This window comes from Nomascus leucogenys, chromosome 13 (genome assembly GCF_006542625.1).
Source record: "Nomascus leucogenys isolate Asia chromosome 13, Asia_NLE_v1, whole genome shotgun sequence".
NCBI classification, from domain to species: Eukaryota; Metazoa; Chordata; class Mammalia; order Primates; family Hylobatidae; genus Nomascus; species Nomascus leucogenys.
The window spans coordinates 4,221,911-4,239,897 of NC_044393.1; the positions used below are offsets into that span (position 1 = coordinate 4,221,911).

General features: G+C 42.4%; 1 protein-coding gene across 1 annotated transcript; it reads left to right on the forward strand.

Annotated features, from left to right (window-relative positions):
- The first annotated feature begins 70 nt into the window (after window positions 1-70).
- Window positions 71-3,530, forward strand: PPP1R3D (protein phosphatase 1 regulatory subunit 3D). The gene has a single exon (XM_003277524.4). The coding sequence runs from the start codon at window positions 441-443 to the stop codon at window positions 1,338-1,340; it is 900 nt and encodes a 299-aa protein (XP_003277572.2). The 5' UTR covers window positions 71-440; the 3' UTR covers window positions 1,341-3,530.
- The last annotated feature ends 14,457 nt before the right edge of the window (window positions 3,531-17,987 follow it).

Sequence of the window (17,987 nt, forward strand, 5' to 3'; positions counted from 1 at the left end):
CTGCAGGCGGCGTCACGAGGGGCGGGGCGGAGGCCCGCTAGGAAGTTGCACCCGGTCAAGTTGCAGCCTTGTAAGTAACGCCGCGGACCGGGAAAGTAGGAGGGGCGGCTCCCGGAACGCAGCCTTCTTGTAAGAACCTCCAAGGAAGCAAGAAGAAAAGAGGCGCTACCCTGCGCTCCCGGGAGGCCTCTGAAAGCTTCCACTAGAGAAAAACTCCCCACTTTACAATTTCTTTAACTGCAAGAAGCGGAGGACCTGGACAAGGACTGGAGGGGCAAGGTGGCGAACCAAGGGTAGGGCGCGCACCGGGCCCGAGAGGTCCCCCGCAGGTTGCAGACACGGTGGACTCTCAGAGGCTTCTGAGCACGGAGGGAGCTGTCGCGGGGTCGGGAGGTCGTCCCTCATCCCTGTCTCCCCATCTTCCGACGGCCGGCGGGGCCATGTCCAGAGGCCCGAGCTCCGCGGTCCTGCCTAGCGCCCTGGGATCCCGGAAGCTCGGTCCCCGGAGCCTCAGCTGCCTATCGGACCTGGACGGCGGCGTGGCCCTGGAGCCCCGGCCCTGTAGGCCCCCGGGGAGCCCGGGCCGCGCGCCGCCGCCAACGCCAGCGCCGTCGGGCTGCGACCCCCGCCTGCGGCCCATCATCCTGCGGCGGGCGCGCTCACTGCCCAGCTCCCCCGAGCGCCGCCAGAAGGCCGCGGGCGCGCCGGGCTCTGCGTGTCGGCCAGGCTGCAGCCGGCAGCTCCGCGTGCGCTTCGCCGACGCCCTGGGCTTGGAGCTGGCGCAGGTCAAGGTGTTCAACGCGGGAGACGACCCGTCCGTGCCGCTGCACGTGCTGTCGCGGCTCGCCATCAACTCGGACCTGTGTTGCAGCAGCCAGGACCTGGAGTTCACCCTGCAGTGCCTGGTGCCCGATTTCCCGCCGCCCGTCGAGGCCGCCGACTTTGGCGAGCGCCTGCAGCGGCAGCTCGTGTGCCTGGAGCGTGTCACTTGCTCGGACCTTGGCATCAGCGGTACAGTGCGCGTGTGCAACGTGGCCTTCGAGAAGCAGGTGGCTGTGCGCTACACTTTCTCAGGCTGGCGCAGTGCCCACGAGGCGGTGGCGCGGTGGCGCGGGCCCGCAGGCCCCGAGGGCACGGAGGACGTTTTCACTTTCGGCTTCCCAGTACCGCCCTTCCTGCTGGAGCTCGGCTCCCGCGTGCACTTCGCAGTGCGCTACCGAGTGGCGGGTGCCGAGTACTGGGACAACAACGACTACCGAGACTACAGCCTCACATGTCGCAACCACGCGCTGCACATGCCTCGCGGGGAGTGCGAAGAGAGCTGGATCCACTTCATCTGAGCCGCGCGGGGACCGGCCACCTGGAGCCTCCACACCTAAGCTGCGCCTCCTGTCATTTCCCTGCTGGCCTCTCAGATCTATCTGGTTGTTCTTCACCACCCTCCAAGTCCTCTGACCTAATTTTCTGCTGCAAGGTCCCCTGGCAGTGGCCCATCTTATCTTCTACTTGAAACGTCTGAGTCACTTGGTTTAAAAAGTAGCCTCAGGTGGCCAGAAGGCCGAGTTGTGTAATGAGTTGGGGCAGGGTGGTGGGGTAGGTGCATGGGAGGGTGGGCCCTCTGGGGAGGCCCAAGCAGCTTGTTTTGTAAAGGCCCAAGTCCTCCTGCTAGGAAAAGCTTTTGCATGTGTCCTGAATGTGTCTCTGTAAACATAGCTGTTATTTATTATTGTGATGTTGGGACCTTTAGCCCATGGCGGATGCCTCCTCAGTAATATTCTCGATTTAATAAGCTAAAAAAAAAAAGTTCTGTTATGTGTTTGTGCCCACAGTAAAGAGAATGTACGGTGTGACCCACATCATGGTCCCTCCAGGCGTTCCTGCCCCAGGACAAGGAAAACCTGAGACCACATCTGATTGCCAACGGCTGTAGCCTTCTAACAGTGGAAAACTATTAATAGGCAAGAAATTTCTGCTTTATCAGTCATCACACAACCATTCCTGGGCATTGAGACTGTCCTGGTTAGGCTGTGTCTCTCCTACATTAACAGCTGGGGAGGAGGGAAAAGCTTCAAACTTTTAAACTAGCAAAACAGTTATTTCTCTGCATTCACAATTCTGATTTCATGTATTTCTCTGTACATGTTTGATCATTATCAGGCCATTCTGTTAAAGTTTGAAACTAAGCATTTTAAGAAGTCTTGCCTCAGTTATTTCAGTTTTCAGGTGACTAGAGAATTTCAGGCAACAGTGCCCTTTGCAATTACCTTTTTGATGATTAAGGTGACTATTTTTATTTCTTGTTAAGCATCAGAAGATGTCAGCATTCATCTTTTGGGAGTCCAGTTACAAGGTGGAACTAGGTGTTTTCAGCAATAGCCAGAGCACTGGAGGAAAAATAATTGACAAATATTTATACTTTTAAATTGTTTTGAACTATATTTACATACATCATGTTTTATCAGGTACCCACCAACTTTATACTTTGTGCCTTCGGATAGAGTTTCTAACATTTTCTAATTTGTCAGTTTTAAAATACTAAATTGTTTTATGTTTTTAAACCGTCAACCAAGAAGTCAAGACCACTGTCCCCTGCTGAGTTAGGCAATCACTTAAAACTCCAAAGAACTCCAGGCTGAGGAGTTCTTTTGGTGCTGAACAGTGGTCTGACAATAGGTGCTAGAATTAAGGTGTGCAAAACAAACAAAAAAAAAGCCAAGAAGGACAAGATCTCCAATTTGTGAAGTTTGTTTATGATACAGTTGAAACCAGTCTGATCAGTTTTATGCTACCTGTCACCAGGATATTAACTCTAAATTTTTGAATGCTTGTTGGCATCTGTCAAATCAATACTGAAAGGATGCATTTCGGCTTTTAACCAGTTTGGTTCTGATAATTGCAACCTCTGTGCTTTTATAATTCAAAGAACAAGGATGGCTTTCTTCGGTATCTTTTGATCTAAGAACACTGAATTTTGACTTAAAATATTGTGACTAAATTGCACAATCTCTGGCTATTAGCAATGTTCACTACATTGACATGCAAGAGAGAGAGAAGCCTGGTTACATTTCCTGCTATTTAACAAACTGTCCAATTAGGTCAGCAAGCCTGTTAGGGCCTTGGCTGCTATGCCCCTGGCCCCAAAACTGAGAGCAAGACAATTGTCCAGAGAATTTAGGTATGAGTTAAGAGCTGCCAGATTTATTTTAAGGCATGTAGAGAATCTCATAATCTATGTGAAAGTCACTTGCCAAAAAGGTTCTGGTCATGAAATATAAAGTAAATGTTATATATTTAATATTAAGTGAACCTCCCGTGCCTTTTAAAAAATATCAACATTATGAAATTTAAAAGCTTAAATATTGGAACAGCTGAAGGAGAACTTTCAGACCCTAAAACAGTTATATTGCTTAGATGTTAAAATTTTCTAGTGGACTGTGCAATTGCTGGGTTGTCTCCCCAGACATATTTTAATATGTTATTTAAAATGATTTTACCCAAACCTAAGTATTAAAGTATATGTGCAAAAACAGCTGTGAGCCATTCTATTATGCTGGAGTGTTTTCCTTGTGGCCTAATTACAGAAGACCAAGCGTTAGAAACTTCTTGTCTAAATCATTTCACATGCAAGTCTTATCCTTTCTACAACACTGATAAATGTAGAGCCTTGGCAAAAATAAATTTTGTCATTGTGCCTCAGCGTCAGTAGCAGAGTTGTTGTGTGTGTCTTTGAGAAAAGGAAATGCAATTTTATATGCCAGGTCAGCATGAGATATGAAGAAAGCTCTAGGGGAATACAAGGAATGTGATCATTAATGTACTTCTCTTACAACAGTTAATGACACTGTGCAGGCAGTAATGAGTGTGTGTCTTCCTTCCGGATCATGACCCTCACCTAAGTACAAAGTCTTGCACATGGGGGAAGAAAACTTACATTTGTCTTCCCTTATTTGCTTGGCCACAGTGCTAAGTGCTTTAAATATGTGATTTCATTTAATTCTGAATGTCATGCTACCTGGTAGACAATATCCCCTTTTTCTTAGCTGAAAAGAACAAGGCTCAGAGAGGTTTAAGTACAGCCATAGGCTACATAACATTTCACTCAACAGGGGAACTGTATATATGACGTGGGTCCATGGAATTATACCAGATTTTTTTCTGTATCTTTTCTGTGTTTAGATACACAAATACCCTTGTGTTACAGTTGTCTACCGTATTCAGTGCAGTAACATGCTGTACAGGTTTGCAGCCTTGAAGCAATAGACTGTACTATATATACCTGAGGTGTGTAGTAGGCTATACCATCTAGGTTTTTGTAAGTAAATGCTAAGATACACAATAACAGAATTGCTTGAGGAGGACACCTTTCCCAGAACTTACCCCTATCATTAAGCAATGCATAACTGTAATTCACCTAAAGTCCCATAGCTGGTGAGTAACAAATTGAGCATTCAAACCTATTTCAAAGTCAATGATCTCTCTACCTGTTATATGACATATAGAATATTCCAAATAAATGCTTGTTGATTCAGAAAGCTAAATTAGTTGAAAGCCAAATTATGGTATTTCTCTTTTTTGAGACAAGGTCTTGCCTTGTCACCAATGTTGGAGTGCCATGGTGCAATCATAGCTCACTGCAGCCTCCAGCTCCTGGGCTCAAGAAAAATTCTCCTACCTCAGCCTCCGGTGTAGAGCAGCTAGGTGCAGAGGCACATGCCACCATGCCTGGCTAATTTTGTTTTTTTTTGTAGAGATAGGGCCTAGCTATGTTGCCCAGGCTAGTTTCAAATTCCTGGCCTCAAGCAAGCCCATCAACTCAGCCTCCCAAAGTGCAGGGAGTATATGTGTGAACCACTGCACATAGTTTCCAAATTTTGATTATAATAAGGTTTTTCATGAAACGCCATGGTCTAAAACCTTTAAAAAAAATTAACAGTAAAATTAGTGATACCCTTTTTTTCTTCCATGTTGTTTACTGATGTTTACTAAATAATCCGCAGGCTTCCTGAACACATGAAGCAATAAAATAGGCTCTAACATTTTTCTTCAACTAAAAAGCGGCAAGGTAAAAAATAATCACTATTAATTTTTGAAGTGTATTAGGAAAATTCCTGTGCATTCCCAACTCCATCATGAAGGATCTTAGATCTATTGGCGGAAAACTAGGTATGAAAATAATTATGCAAAATTGCCAGGTCACAATTTTGAAGCACTCTTCAATCTTGTTACATTTTGTGTTATACATTAATAATACTTAAACGTATGAAGAATTCAAAAGCATTGAAACTTTGAACATATAAAATCCCCTCAAATCCCTGCGTACACCTGCGTACCTTAGATTGCATATGTAATCTGTCAGTTCTGAATGAAAAAACTAAGATATCAAAATTAAGTTCAATGGGGGTAGTTACAAAGTTGTCAAGAAGGTAATTCTAGCTAAGCAGAATATTTAAAACACCTGAGAGCTTATTTAATGTGATTTGATCTGCTCTGGTCCACAACGGAGCTTTGATTATATTCCCTTGTGTTTATTTTTTCAGGTGCTTTCCACCGCACATTTAAATCCTAATCCCATATTTTTAAACAATTAGTGCCTTTTAGATAAGAAACTAAAATGTTATTAAAATATAATTTTAATTTTTTATTTGAAGATACTTATAAAAGTTTAACTACACATACAATTCAACTTTTAAAAATTGATCCGACACAAATATTGATTAATCCAAAGGTGGTTTGCTGCAGTATTATTTGTAATAGAAGTGCAGGCTCATCAGTGGAAGCTTGAATTCCTCGGCTGAAGTTAATCCACATGATTAAATAATTACGAAGCTGTTAGACGGAGCTGCATCTCAGTGCACGTGGAACAGTTTCCATCTCAGAACGGGAGCACGGGGAAAACACGCCGAAGACTGAGTGCCGAACACCGACGCCCTCTGCGAGCCAAGGGGCAAGGAGACCCTTTCGCGGCTGTGCCTGTCTCACAAGGGCTTGCGATTTTTAACACAAGCACCCGCTGGCTGCATAAGTTAAATGGATATCTTAAATGGAAACGTCTGAAAGAGCCTAGGAATACGCAGTTGGGTACCCAGCTCAGCACCCCGTCTCGGGACCTGCGGTCCCTCCCGCCCTCCGGCACCCGCACCCAGGAGCCCAGGCGGCCCTGCGCCCCCTGCTGGCAGGAGCCGGGCCTCACCCAGGAGTCGTCGACCCGGCGCCCTGGTTCCCTGGTTCCCCGGTCCGGCTCGCCACCGCAGGGTTGGCTGGAGCCGCGGGTCCCAGTGGCTCTGGGGACGCATGGCGCGGGGATGGGCTCCTCCTGGTCCCGCCCGCGCTTCCGTCCCTTCCAACCCTTCCTGCTCGCCTGTCCCGGGGCCAGGGCCCCAGTCAAGGCAGCGCGTCTCCTCGCTGGCGGGGGCGACTCCGCTCGCGGGGCGTTCATCAGGAGAGCGCAGTGCGGGAGGACGGGCCGAAGCGCGGGGACAGCCGGGACCCACTCACCTGAGGGCCCGGCCTGAGCCGCGCCCACCGCGTCCCCATTGGCTCAGGCCTCGGGCGACCCCGGCGAGCGTTTGGGGAGGGCGGGACCTGGATGGCGGCGACGCCGATTGGACGCACTATCGACCGCACCTGGCGCGGATTGGACGGGCGCTTCCCGCCTTCCGCCGTTCGCCTGAGGCGCCGCGGCGGTCCCTGAGGCGCAGAGTTGCGACGCTCAGCTGCATAGTGGGCGGCTCCACCGACACTACGTGGAGGCTTCCTTCCGCAGGCAGGTTGAGCAGAGTGCCTAGGTGGGCTTCCCCCACGGCGGGGCGCGGAGGGAGGGTGCGGCTTCGGCTTGGCCTTCCAAGCCGGCAGGCGACAAGCTTCCGACGGTTGATGCGGAGCCGTTGTGGAAGCTGCCGAGGGGGAGGGGGTGCGGTTCTGCGGCACTCGGCGGAGGGGAGGCGCCGAGGCTGGGCCAGGGCGTGGGCTGTGCAGAGTTCGCGGCGAGGGTGGCTCGCGCAGGCTCGAGGCTCCCTATCAGCACCGGCCTCGGCCTCGGGGATGGGAAATGGGCGCCCGGAGCCGCCCACGTGCGTGGGCGACTCTGTCAAGGTGGCTGAGGCGCGGGGCGGTGCGCTTGGCGAGCGGGGAGCGGGCCGGGGGCTGCGCGAGTCGCTGGCCCGAGGAGGCTGAGGGGTGGGTGCGGGAGAAGCGGTGGCGCCGGGAGTCCTGGGGACCGCTGCTCGCCTGCCTCCGGGGCACCTGCAGGGGGGTTGGCGCTGCGGCCTGGGGCGCATCTCGGGTGTGTGTGCTTTGTTGGTTCGGGGGTGACCTTTGGAAAAAGGGGTCACTGTGCCGGCGGTGGGGGCAGGGACTTCGCCTTCGGCCTCGTTGTTGCCTCTGCCAGTTCCGCTTAGGGAAGAAGGGAGGGCTCGCAAAACGTTCCCCCTGCTCCGCGCCGTCAGTCCCTTCCGCCCTCTTTCCCTCCCGCCGCCCCCACCTGCCGCCTCTCCTTGCGGCTGAGGCCGCCGCCCCCTTCGTGCAGCTGGGCCTGACCCGCCCTGGAGCGGCTCGGTGTGCGACACGTGGCTCCACGTGCGGCCTCTTCTGGACTAGGCTCCAGGCTGGCCGAGCATCTGCGAATGCGGCAGCGTCTACTTTTTTCCGTTTTGTTTTGTTTTGTTTTTTGAGACGGAGTCTCGCTCTATCACCCAGGCTGGAGTTTAGTGGTGTGATCTCGGGTCAGTGCAACCTCCGTCTCCCGGGTTCAAGCGATTCTCCTGCTTCAGCCTCCGGAGTAACTGGGACTACCTGGCGCGCCACCACGCCCAGCTAATTTGGTATTTTTAGTAGAGAGACGGTTTCTCCATATTGGCCCAGCTGGTCTCGAACTCCTGACCTCAGGTGATCCACCTGCCTTGGCCTCCCAAAGTGCTGGGATTACAGGTGTGAGCCACCTCGCCCGGCCTATATTTTTATTTTAGTTGTGATAGGTAGGAGGAGGAGGACGCCTTCCCTCCCCTTCATTCGCCTTTAATGTCTTTTTGGACACCTTAACTGTGTTGGTTACCGTGGCAGAGGGGACTTTGAATTATCCACTGCTGCTTGCATTCATTCAGCAATTTTTCCTTTGGGGGAAAATCTTTGCCTCCCCCATCTGCCTAATTGTTTTCTTTGTTGCTGTTTTTATCCGTAACCCCTTTATCTGCCTGCAGATACACAGTTATCTTCTTACTAGTTCTCTGTGTTGCTCGCTAACCAGTCCCCCAGTTCAGTAAACTGCGGCCCAAAGCCTGCTTGACGGGTAAGTCCATGCTTGTCTTGAAACATTATTATTCTGTTCTCGGTTTCCGAAGTCGTTCTGTTACATAGTAGTAGTTCCTAAAGATCTTTTAAATTGTTTCCTCATGAGGCTGGAAAAAATAAGTGTATAACTTTTGTTTCTTTTTAGAGTTAGCCTTGTCTTTCATTTGCAAATGTTAACTTGTTTGATATTGTGGATAGTGCTGTGCTTTTCACTCTATTGTGGCCTGTGTACATTCAACTTTGAGGCGTGTTTGTGTGTAACCTGATTATTCATTCAGTTTGCTTTCCTTGGTTTGTTTTTCCCCAACTGACTTCGTGCAAAAGTAGATTAGAAACTAAAACCATCTTGTTAGCTTTATGTGCTTCTTTGGCTGTACTTTTTTATGTGCTGTAATTAACGTCTCAGGGCACTTTGTAAAATACACTGTTTCAAATTGCTTTCGTTCTGAAAACAGATAAAGCATATGCTAATGGGCAAGCCTGCCTCAACAGTTGCTGGCCCTAGGGAAAGAGTATAAATGGAGCCCCCACAACATATTTTAAGTATTTAAAGTTTTAAATCAAGTTTTCAAATTGTAAAATAAAATAGGCTCAAATTTCACAAATACACTTTCACTGCATCAAAAATAGAAAAATACATGTATGGCTATTATTATTATTATTGAGACAGGGTCTTGCTCTGTCGCTGAGGTGGGAGTGCAGTAGCGTGAACATGGCTCACTGAAACCTGGACCTCCCACTTCAGCCTCCTGATTAGCTAGACCACAGCTGCGAGCCACCAGGCCAGGCTTTTATTTTTGTAGAAATAGGATCTCACCATGTTGTCCATGCTGGTCTGGAGCTTGTGGGCTCGAGCAGTCCTCTTGCCTGGGCCTCCCACAGTGCTAGCCACCAGCATTACAGGCATAAGCCACCAGCCAAGGCTATTATTTTTATGACTGAATCCTGAAAAGTACCAAAGATAACTGAATGCATTTATTATGGATAGCTGATGATGGACTGGTAATCTTTGAATAAGTGATAAAATACTTACATAATTCATAAGTTACTACATATAGCTCATTTTTATTTTAAAAATCATGTTATAATGAAGACGTTTACTGATTTACTATTGACAGCCATGATCTAAGGGTTAAAACTGTAATTACTCAATGTGTTATACTCAAAATGTATCAAATTTGGGTTTATATCACAAACATAAAATAGGTGTAAAAAGCATTTTTCTTTAAAAAATTCTTAAATATTAAAATTATCATAGAATTGTAATTAATGAATAGTTTCCTTAAAAATATTTTAATAACACTGGAATTGCTTATTTTTGAATAATTACCATATTATTAAATATAACAATACATTTATTCACTATTTTAGTGTTTGCTTACTGTCTAATGTAAAGAGTCCATATCATGTTCACGTAGTTTATGTCTAGATCTACATATATATTAATATGGATTGCTTACTACTACAGAATGTTCCTCAGCCACCATGTGCTACTGTTGCAAACACTGTGCACTAATTTGCTGGTATTTCTAGAGTCACAAATTGGAATAAAAAGAGAAGGAAGAAGATGGGCATTTGGCACTGTTAAGTAATATCTTGTCATGCAAGAATCAGCTGTATTCTTGCTTTGCAGGGGAAGGATTTGACAATATCTCTTTTCTCTTACCTAAGCACTTGCTCACATGCTATCTTTATTCTGAAGCAGAGACTAAAATATTAGCATTAGCACAATCTGAAACCTTCTCTATTCAATTATGGCTTCACACTCCCCGACTTCTTCAAGCATTTTTTTTATTATGGAAAATTCAGACACACGTAAAGTAAGCAGAATAGTGTAATTAATTGCAGTCCTCTTCTTTCATAGGCATAGGCAAAGGAAGTTCAGGGGCCTGAAGGATAGAGTTATGAGAATGAATAATGCGTTCATGGTTATAGACTTTCTGGGGGTAGGGCTGAGTCTTGGATTTTGAGCTAATAGAGATGCCTGTGTGCTCCGTAATAAGAGATAGTGAGAAAGAGATTGCACTATATAGAGCGCATAGCAGGGGCCTCTTTTGCTCTGTCCTAATGGTTGTGGTGATTGAAAGGGTATATATGAGTGTATGTTGAACCTTAGGAAACAGAATTCAGTTAATTTAATCCATTGTATTCTCAGTCTAGACACCATGCTTTACTACGCTCCTCTAAATAAAAAATTAAACAATCAAAATTCTCTTTTTTTTTTGTCTTTTGGTCCATTTTATTCCCTATCCCTAGGGTTATTTTCCTTACCTGTGCAAATCATCCAATGTTCATATGCCCAGTATTTGTATCCTTCTTTAATAAAGTATCCTCTGGTCTTACACAGATACACACATATCAATAACAGTGCATATAAGCCTTTATTAAGTATACTTTAGATTTTACTTAAAGAATTTCTATTATCTCATTCTGCATTTTTTATGCTTTATATTGTGTTTGAGATGCACCGTATTCTGAGATACAGATCTTCTTCATTATATTCAGCTACTGAATTCAGTTGCATCACTCACCACATGTCATGTTTACCTCCTCACCCAGCACACTGACAGAGGCAATTTCAGTTTCTTGATATTAGAAGAAATGCTTCAGTAAATATTTTTATATTCTCTTTGTGCTTTTGAGTTTCTCTAAAGTGTAAAATTAGAAGTGGAACTACTGCGTCATATGGTATTCAAGTTTACATTTTTACCCAATGCTATGAAACTCTTTTTCAAAGTGCAGTTATTTACTTCCCACCAGGAGTACATACATGATTTCCAATTTCCTTTATTCCCACTGTGACTTGGTAGTATCAGTTTCTTTAGTTTTTGCCGATCTGGTGGATGGTGGAGAGGGGACTGGTTATTGTTTTACTAGCATTCTGATTACTATGGAGGTAGCATTTTCATTTCTTTATTAGGCAGTTGAGTTTTATTTTCTGAATGACCTCTTCTTATTTTCTATTTTTGCTGTTGAGTTATTGCTTTTTTTCTCCTTGATTTGTTAAGTTCGTCATGATAATTCTTTTTATGTTAATCCTTAGTCTCTTATTCCATTGCAAATGTCTTCCTAGTATGCTGCCTCTCTTTTACAAACAGTGATGCACAAAAAGTTAAAATCTATTACTTTTTATGTTTTGAGCGTTTTGTTTTAAATTCTTTCCTGTTGGAACATCTTAGTGATAGCCTCGATATTTTCTGCTAATAGTTTTTAAACATTTACTTTTTACATTCATGTAGTTAATTTATCTAGACCTTATTTTTTTATGGCAAAATAGATTTCTAATGTTATTTTTTCCACATGCCAAGTCACTTTTCCCAGACCACTTATTGACCAGTTTACCTTTCCCCTGATTTGCAAAACCATCTGACTCAAATATGAACTTCCAGTATGTGCTTGAGTATGCATTTGAATTCTGTTTTGTTTTATTGATCCATTTGTTTTCCATTCTTAATACTTCACTGTTTATAGTTATTTCTTGTGACTTTGTAATATGTTTTAATATCAAATAAGGTGATTTTTCTTCTCTAATATTTTAAAAGTTATTTTAGTATTAGAGCAGCATTATTCCTCCATATATATTAAAAGAATTAGCCAGATCTCTCAAATTATTATTTTGTGGTTTTTACTGGAATTGCTTTGGAGTTTAGCAATTCAGATATTTATTTTAGTGAAGCATTGATGGTTTTATAATGTTAAGTCCTTCCATTAATGAATAGGAACAACTGCATGTATTCATATCTCTTGTTAAGATCTTTTTGTTAGATTTATTCATTTTAGTTATCTATATTAAAAAATTCAATTGTCTGATTATTGCTAATATAAAAAGGAACACCGTAGATATTTATGCTGAGCCTTGATGGAATCTCTCAAAGGTCCTCTGATAAACAGCATTCCTCTTTCTTCCTGGGTTCTGACTGAGTAGGAAAAGAAACGTAACCTTCATTAGTCCTATATTGGCTATGTTCATGGGTGTGAGTTTAGGTTGTTGGCCTAGTGAATTTGCTAATACTGAGCTCCAGAATTAAGCAAACTTACTGCCCGAGGCACTGCAAGGTAATTGAGTTAGACCTTTCCAGCCCTGCATTTTTCACCTTCCACCCTGGAAGAGAAAGCTTACTGTATTGACTCCAGAGAAAAAGGACAGAGCAAAATGTTGACTTTCTCACAGGGGCAGAGCTTCCAGAAGGAACAAAACTGAAAACAACATGAAACCCCTCTTTCAGTTTTCATGTAAACAAAAGAGTGGAGCTGAGCTGAGCCTGGCTCATTTTCCTTCCCGAGTTTACCAATCAAATACTTCCAGGTCCTCAGTGGTGATGTAAATTAAAGGAATCGAGAGAGGCCGATAGTATACTCAGCCTTTCTCACGGAAGCTGGGAGTAGGGAAAAGGTACTCCTCTCTAACATTTCCTAGCTTTTTGTTCACTTAATTATTAACCTGTTTTTTGGAGGAGATTTATCTGGATGGTTCTTTTCCTTTCTTCATAAGGCCGTTACCTTCTTTTGGGTATTCTCTTTGGATTGTGGAAGAACTTTAGATGTTGACCCTGGAAGAAGATTGTACTTTGGGCTAGAACAGAAAATTAAAATCTAATGCCACTCTATATCTGAGGCAGAAATGTCATTGTTTATTTTACTTCCCATTCCAAATTATCTCTAGATAGATGGTAGAGCCTTTGATGTACTATACTGAACAAAGGTATTTGGCAATACATAAAGATGTTTCAGCAGTAAAATGCCAACAAATTTGAATATAAAGATTTTCTGTTTTGAACATCTCAGGGAACATTAAGGTTGCAAGATTAAAACCCTTTACAAGTTAAAGATCAAGGACTGAAAGATTTAAATGTCCAGAATCCTTTTTTTGTGCTTCTGAATTTAAAAGTCTAAAGGCCAAAATTTTTAAGTTAAAGTCCCAAATACACATTCTCAACAAATCTCATTATGTTCAAGTGCAGTCAGATTCTTTGGTGGAGTTGGACTTCATTCATCAGCTGTAGCTTCAGCTGTCTTCCATGGAAAGGAAGTACCAGTCATACGTTCTCAGAAACCGTTCAATGCCAAAGTTCTGGTATATATTATCTTTTAAAGCATTCAAAAACTAGTAGGACATTATGCTTAGCACATTACTGGACCTGTTTCAACATAGAAAAATTGCCAATGCTTGGTCCCTGGTGCAGTAATTTCAGAAAATAAAAAATTTCTATTACCTAGTACTTAGCACTACCAAAGATCGATTCAGCAGTCTCAGCGGTATGGGGGCAGGGGAAGAGAGTAGTCCGAGATGATGGTTCTTCTTTTCTTAAAACTTTCCAGTAGACCAATCTCTGTCAGTTATCCAGAATCTGACTTGTTTCACTTTAATTGAAACGGAGAAAATATTTCAGCAAGAGGCTAATTTTGGCACTACATTTGAGGAAAATTTCTAGAATTATGTCACCCTGTAATGGCATTGCTGCCTTATGTGTAGGGGTAACCCAGGCTGCCCTGGTTACTAGCTCTTATATGACATGTTTTCCTTCCCCACCCAGTACATTCAAAACCTCAACTTTTATTTCTTCTTTGAATCCCATGTTTTTGGCATTCCAATATTGAATTAAGTTTGGGCTTTATGTATTGACTGTTATGGGTTGAATTGTGTTCCCCTAAAAAGATACGTGAGATTCTAATTCCCAGCATCTCAGAATGTGACCTTTTCTGGAAATAGGGTCTTTTGCATTTAACCAAGTTAAGTTATAAACTTATTAAGTTATTTAAGTTATTAGGGTGGGCCCTAATCCAATATATATTTATAAAAAGGGGAAATTTGGATACAGATATGCATAGAAGACAATGTGAAAAGTAAAAGGAAGAATACCATGTGATAAAGGAGGCAGAGACTGGATTTATGCTGCCACAAGTCAAGGAATGTCGGCAGCTACCAGAAGCTTAAAGATTCTTCTTCTAGCACTTTCAGAGGGAGTATGATCCTACTGACCCCTTTGCTTCAAACGTCTTGCCTCCATACTGAGATAATTTCTGCTGTTCTAAGCCATCCAGTTTGTGGCACTTTGTTAAGGCAACCCTAGGAAATTAATACAGTAAGAGTCCACACATAGCTGTGAGCAAACATTTTTCTTGTTGTTACAGAGGCAGTTGGCACAATTCCATCCCTTATGGAATTTCTCAGATTTATGAAACCTGTCTTACAGGAGAAGGTTCCTCCTCCGATCCATATTTGTTTTGGCTGCAGACTGTCTCCTAGCAGATTCCTGAATGGAAGCTGCTTTTGTTGCTTCTGAAGTTTGTTTCCTTAATACTAGGAGGTGGGGTTAGGAAGAATTCTGAGCCTATAGACAAACATAAATTCAGAGCTGTTATTTCCACAGTTCTCTGTGAGGTTTTGACAAACTAGTGAGATTTTAAAGCAGGCAGTATTGTTGTGCTTCACTTAATCTAAATGAACACTCATGAACTTGTGGTTTTCTTAAAAAAAGAAATCTAACAGATTGATAATAAATTATAGTACCTACATGCATTTGGGAGAAGTAGTAGTCCCAGTAATCCTCTGTTTGATGAAGAAATCTTACCTGTATTTAAAACATTTAGGAATCAAAGATGTCAATTATAACCTTGTTACCAGGGCAATACATTAACAAGTGAGGCAACTGGTCAGAGTTATAGACTCTTTTGAAGGTGGAAGGTCAGAGGCTATGACATTAAATAGGCTGTGGTGCCAAAATAGGACCCTTTTATTCAGTTCATATTTCCAAGAGTATGTTTACATTAATTGATAACCAAATAACTGTTGTGAATATTCACACAAGTGAATAATGTACAAGAGAAAAATATTTTCATCTGTATGGCCTGCCTTGTTCTCTCAATGATGTTTTCCCACAGAGTTCTTTCTTTTGTTAAATCCTATGCTCATGGATTGAGAAAATCAATAGGTTATTTTAAGTTCTGGGCTACATGTGCAAGATGTGCAGGTTTGTTGCATAGGAAAATGTGTGTCATGGTGGTTTGCTGCACCTATCAACCTGTAAGTATTAAACTCAGCATGCATTAGCTATTTTTCCTGATGCTCTCCTTCCTGCCGCCCCACCAGGCCCCAGTGTGTGTTGTTCCCCTCCTTGTATCCATGTGTTCTCATTGAACAAGTGTTTCTAATTTTAAGGTTGTCCGACTTAACAGTTGTCTTTTACGGTTAGAGCTTTTTATAATCTTGCTTATTGCTTATTGCATGGTTATGAAGATGTTCTAGTATGTTCTAGAAACTTGTTTTTAATTTTCATTCCACCTGGAAATGGTGTTTGCATATGGTATGAGATGGTTGGTATGAAGTAGTGAGGTTTTGTTGTATTTCTTATGAACATCCAGTTGAGCAGTATAGATTAATTGAAAAGATTATCTTACCCTTTCCTTACTGCTTTGTGTTCTACCTTGATCATAAATCAAGTCATATGTATAGGTCTGTTTCTGGATTCTCTTTTCAGTTCCATCTGTGTTGGACTTTTATGGTAAATCCAACAGTAATATAGTTTTATTAGCTTTCTTTTGTTTGTGTGGTAGCTATCTTTTCTTTTTATTTCCAACTGTTTGATAGCCCTTTATTTAAGGTATATCTCTTAAAATATAATATTTTTGGACAGCATATAGTTTTAAAAATTATTAACCTACCCGACAATCCAACTTTTTTCTTTTTAATTTTTGTGAGTACATAGTAGGTGTCAATAGAGTACATGAGATGTTTTGATACAGGCATGCAATGTTAAATGAGCACATTATGGAGAATGGAGTATCCGTCCTTCAAGCATTGATCCTTTGAGGACAATCTGACTTTTAATTGGAGCTGTAGGGGCAAAACTTTACCGGTTCCCTTTTAGAGTTAAATTGACATAGATCAACTGGAGAAAAGCACACAAATTTCTTTAATACAAGTTTTACATGACACAGGATCTCTCATAAGAACATGAAGACCCAAAGAAGTAGTTAGGGTCAGTTATATATTGAATTGGACAAAGAATAGTAAGTTGTGAAATAAGGCAAAGAGGCTTTAGGCTAGGGTAGTTAATTGGGTGGAGAAATGACTAGGAAGATAAGGGTTGGTTTAACAAAGTTTGGTTGTACAGATTTTCTTGATTTTAACTTCCCCTCCTTGATTATAAGATTACTTCCCTTTTGGTACAGGGAGGACATCTTTCGCATGGGAATTCCATTTCCTGCTTTTAGGAAACAGAATGAAGGTGGGAGTGATCTTGTACCTGCTGTTTTTTGTTAAGTGCCCTTAATTTAGAATGGTCGATATGTCAGAGCAGCATATTGGGAGGGTGACATATTCTTACTTCTTCAGAGTATTTAATATATTTTACTTTCAATGTAATTACTGATACGTAACTTTTAATCTGTCACCTTACTTTGTGTTTCCTGTTTTTCTTTCTTGTTCTGGGTCTCTTTCTCTTTCTCTCTCTCTCTGGATTGATTAAAATGAAAACATTACAGCCTCCCTCCCCCACTTAGCTTAGTAGTTGTGTATTCTTTCACTACTCATTTAGTGGTTACCTTAGAAATGATGACATGCATTCTTTTTGTTTATTTTAGAGACAGAGTCTCCCTCTCTTGCCCAGGCTAGAGTACAGTGTTGTGGTCATAGCTCACTGTAACCTTCAACTTCTAGGCTCAAGCAATTTCTCACCCCAGTCTCCAGAGTAGCTGGGATTACAGGCACACACCACCATACCCAGCTAATTAAAAAAAATTTTTTTTTGTAGACATGGAGTCTTGTAACATACAATATTTTTAAAAAACATTTCCATAATTATTAAAATGAGATGGTAAAAAACATAATCATCAGACTTTATTATTTATAAATGAATAATACTCTCAGGCACATGGTTCCTCTCAGAATGACCTTTAGTACTTGGTTCCAAAAAAGACAAGCAAATAATTATGCATATTCTACAAAACAAAATAGGGATACAGAGCTTTGAGGATGACTACAGCAATGATTTGCATTTTCTTGACCAAAATAATGTTAGTTCCTTAGGTGTTCATGGCAGGGAGAATCAATGACCTTTATCTTTGATCCTTGTCAGAAACACACAAGATAGGATTGTTTGAAGTGATTTAATCTATTTTTGGTCCTGTTTTCATTAGCATGGAATCTCTCTTTAGAACCTGGTGGATACTTTCTATTAGCCATATTGCAATATATTAATTTGTGGCAGTTATTTGTATTTGCATCCCATGGTCTTTAAGGACCCAGATAACTTTGGGAAAATGAGGGTCCTCACCTTAATTTCAGCATTCAACCAGAAACTGGGGGTTCTTTCTTTCCTGAACACTCTTGTGGACATATTAAATGTATTTGAGTTATCTTTTCCTCACTCCTTTCCTTGCATATTTTGATCCTGTTCATTGTTAGTATATCTGCCTATTCCTCCTTTCTTGAATATTAATAGCCCAAATTTCATTTACACATTAATTCAAGAGTTTTTTTTTCCTTGTTCTCAAAGGTGGAACAATTATAGCAGGGAATCACTGGAAAGGGAGATCCAGGTTATTGTTTTACTAACTAGCTTTGTGACCTTTTGGCAGGATATTTGACATTAAGTAATCTATAAAAAAGGAAGAGCTTGACTAAATAATCTTCAGGCTTTTCTCTAGAAACTTCTTTGATCATATTCAAATGTGTAATTTAATAAATAGGTAAGTGTTTA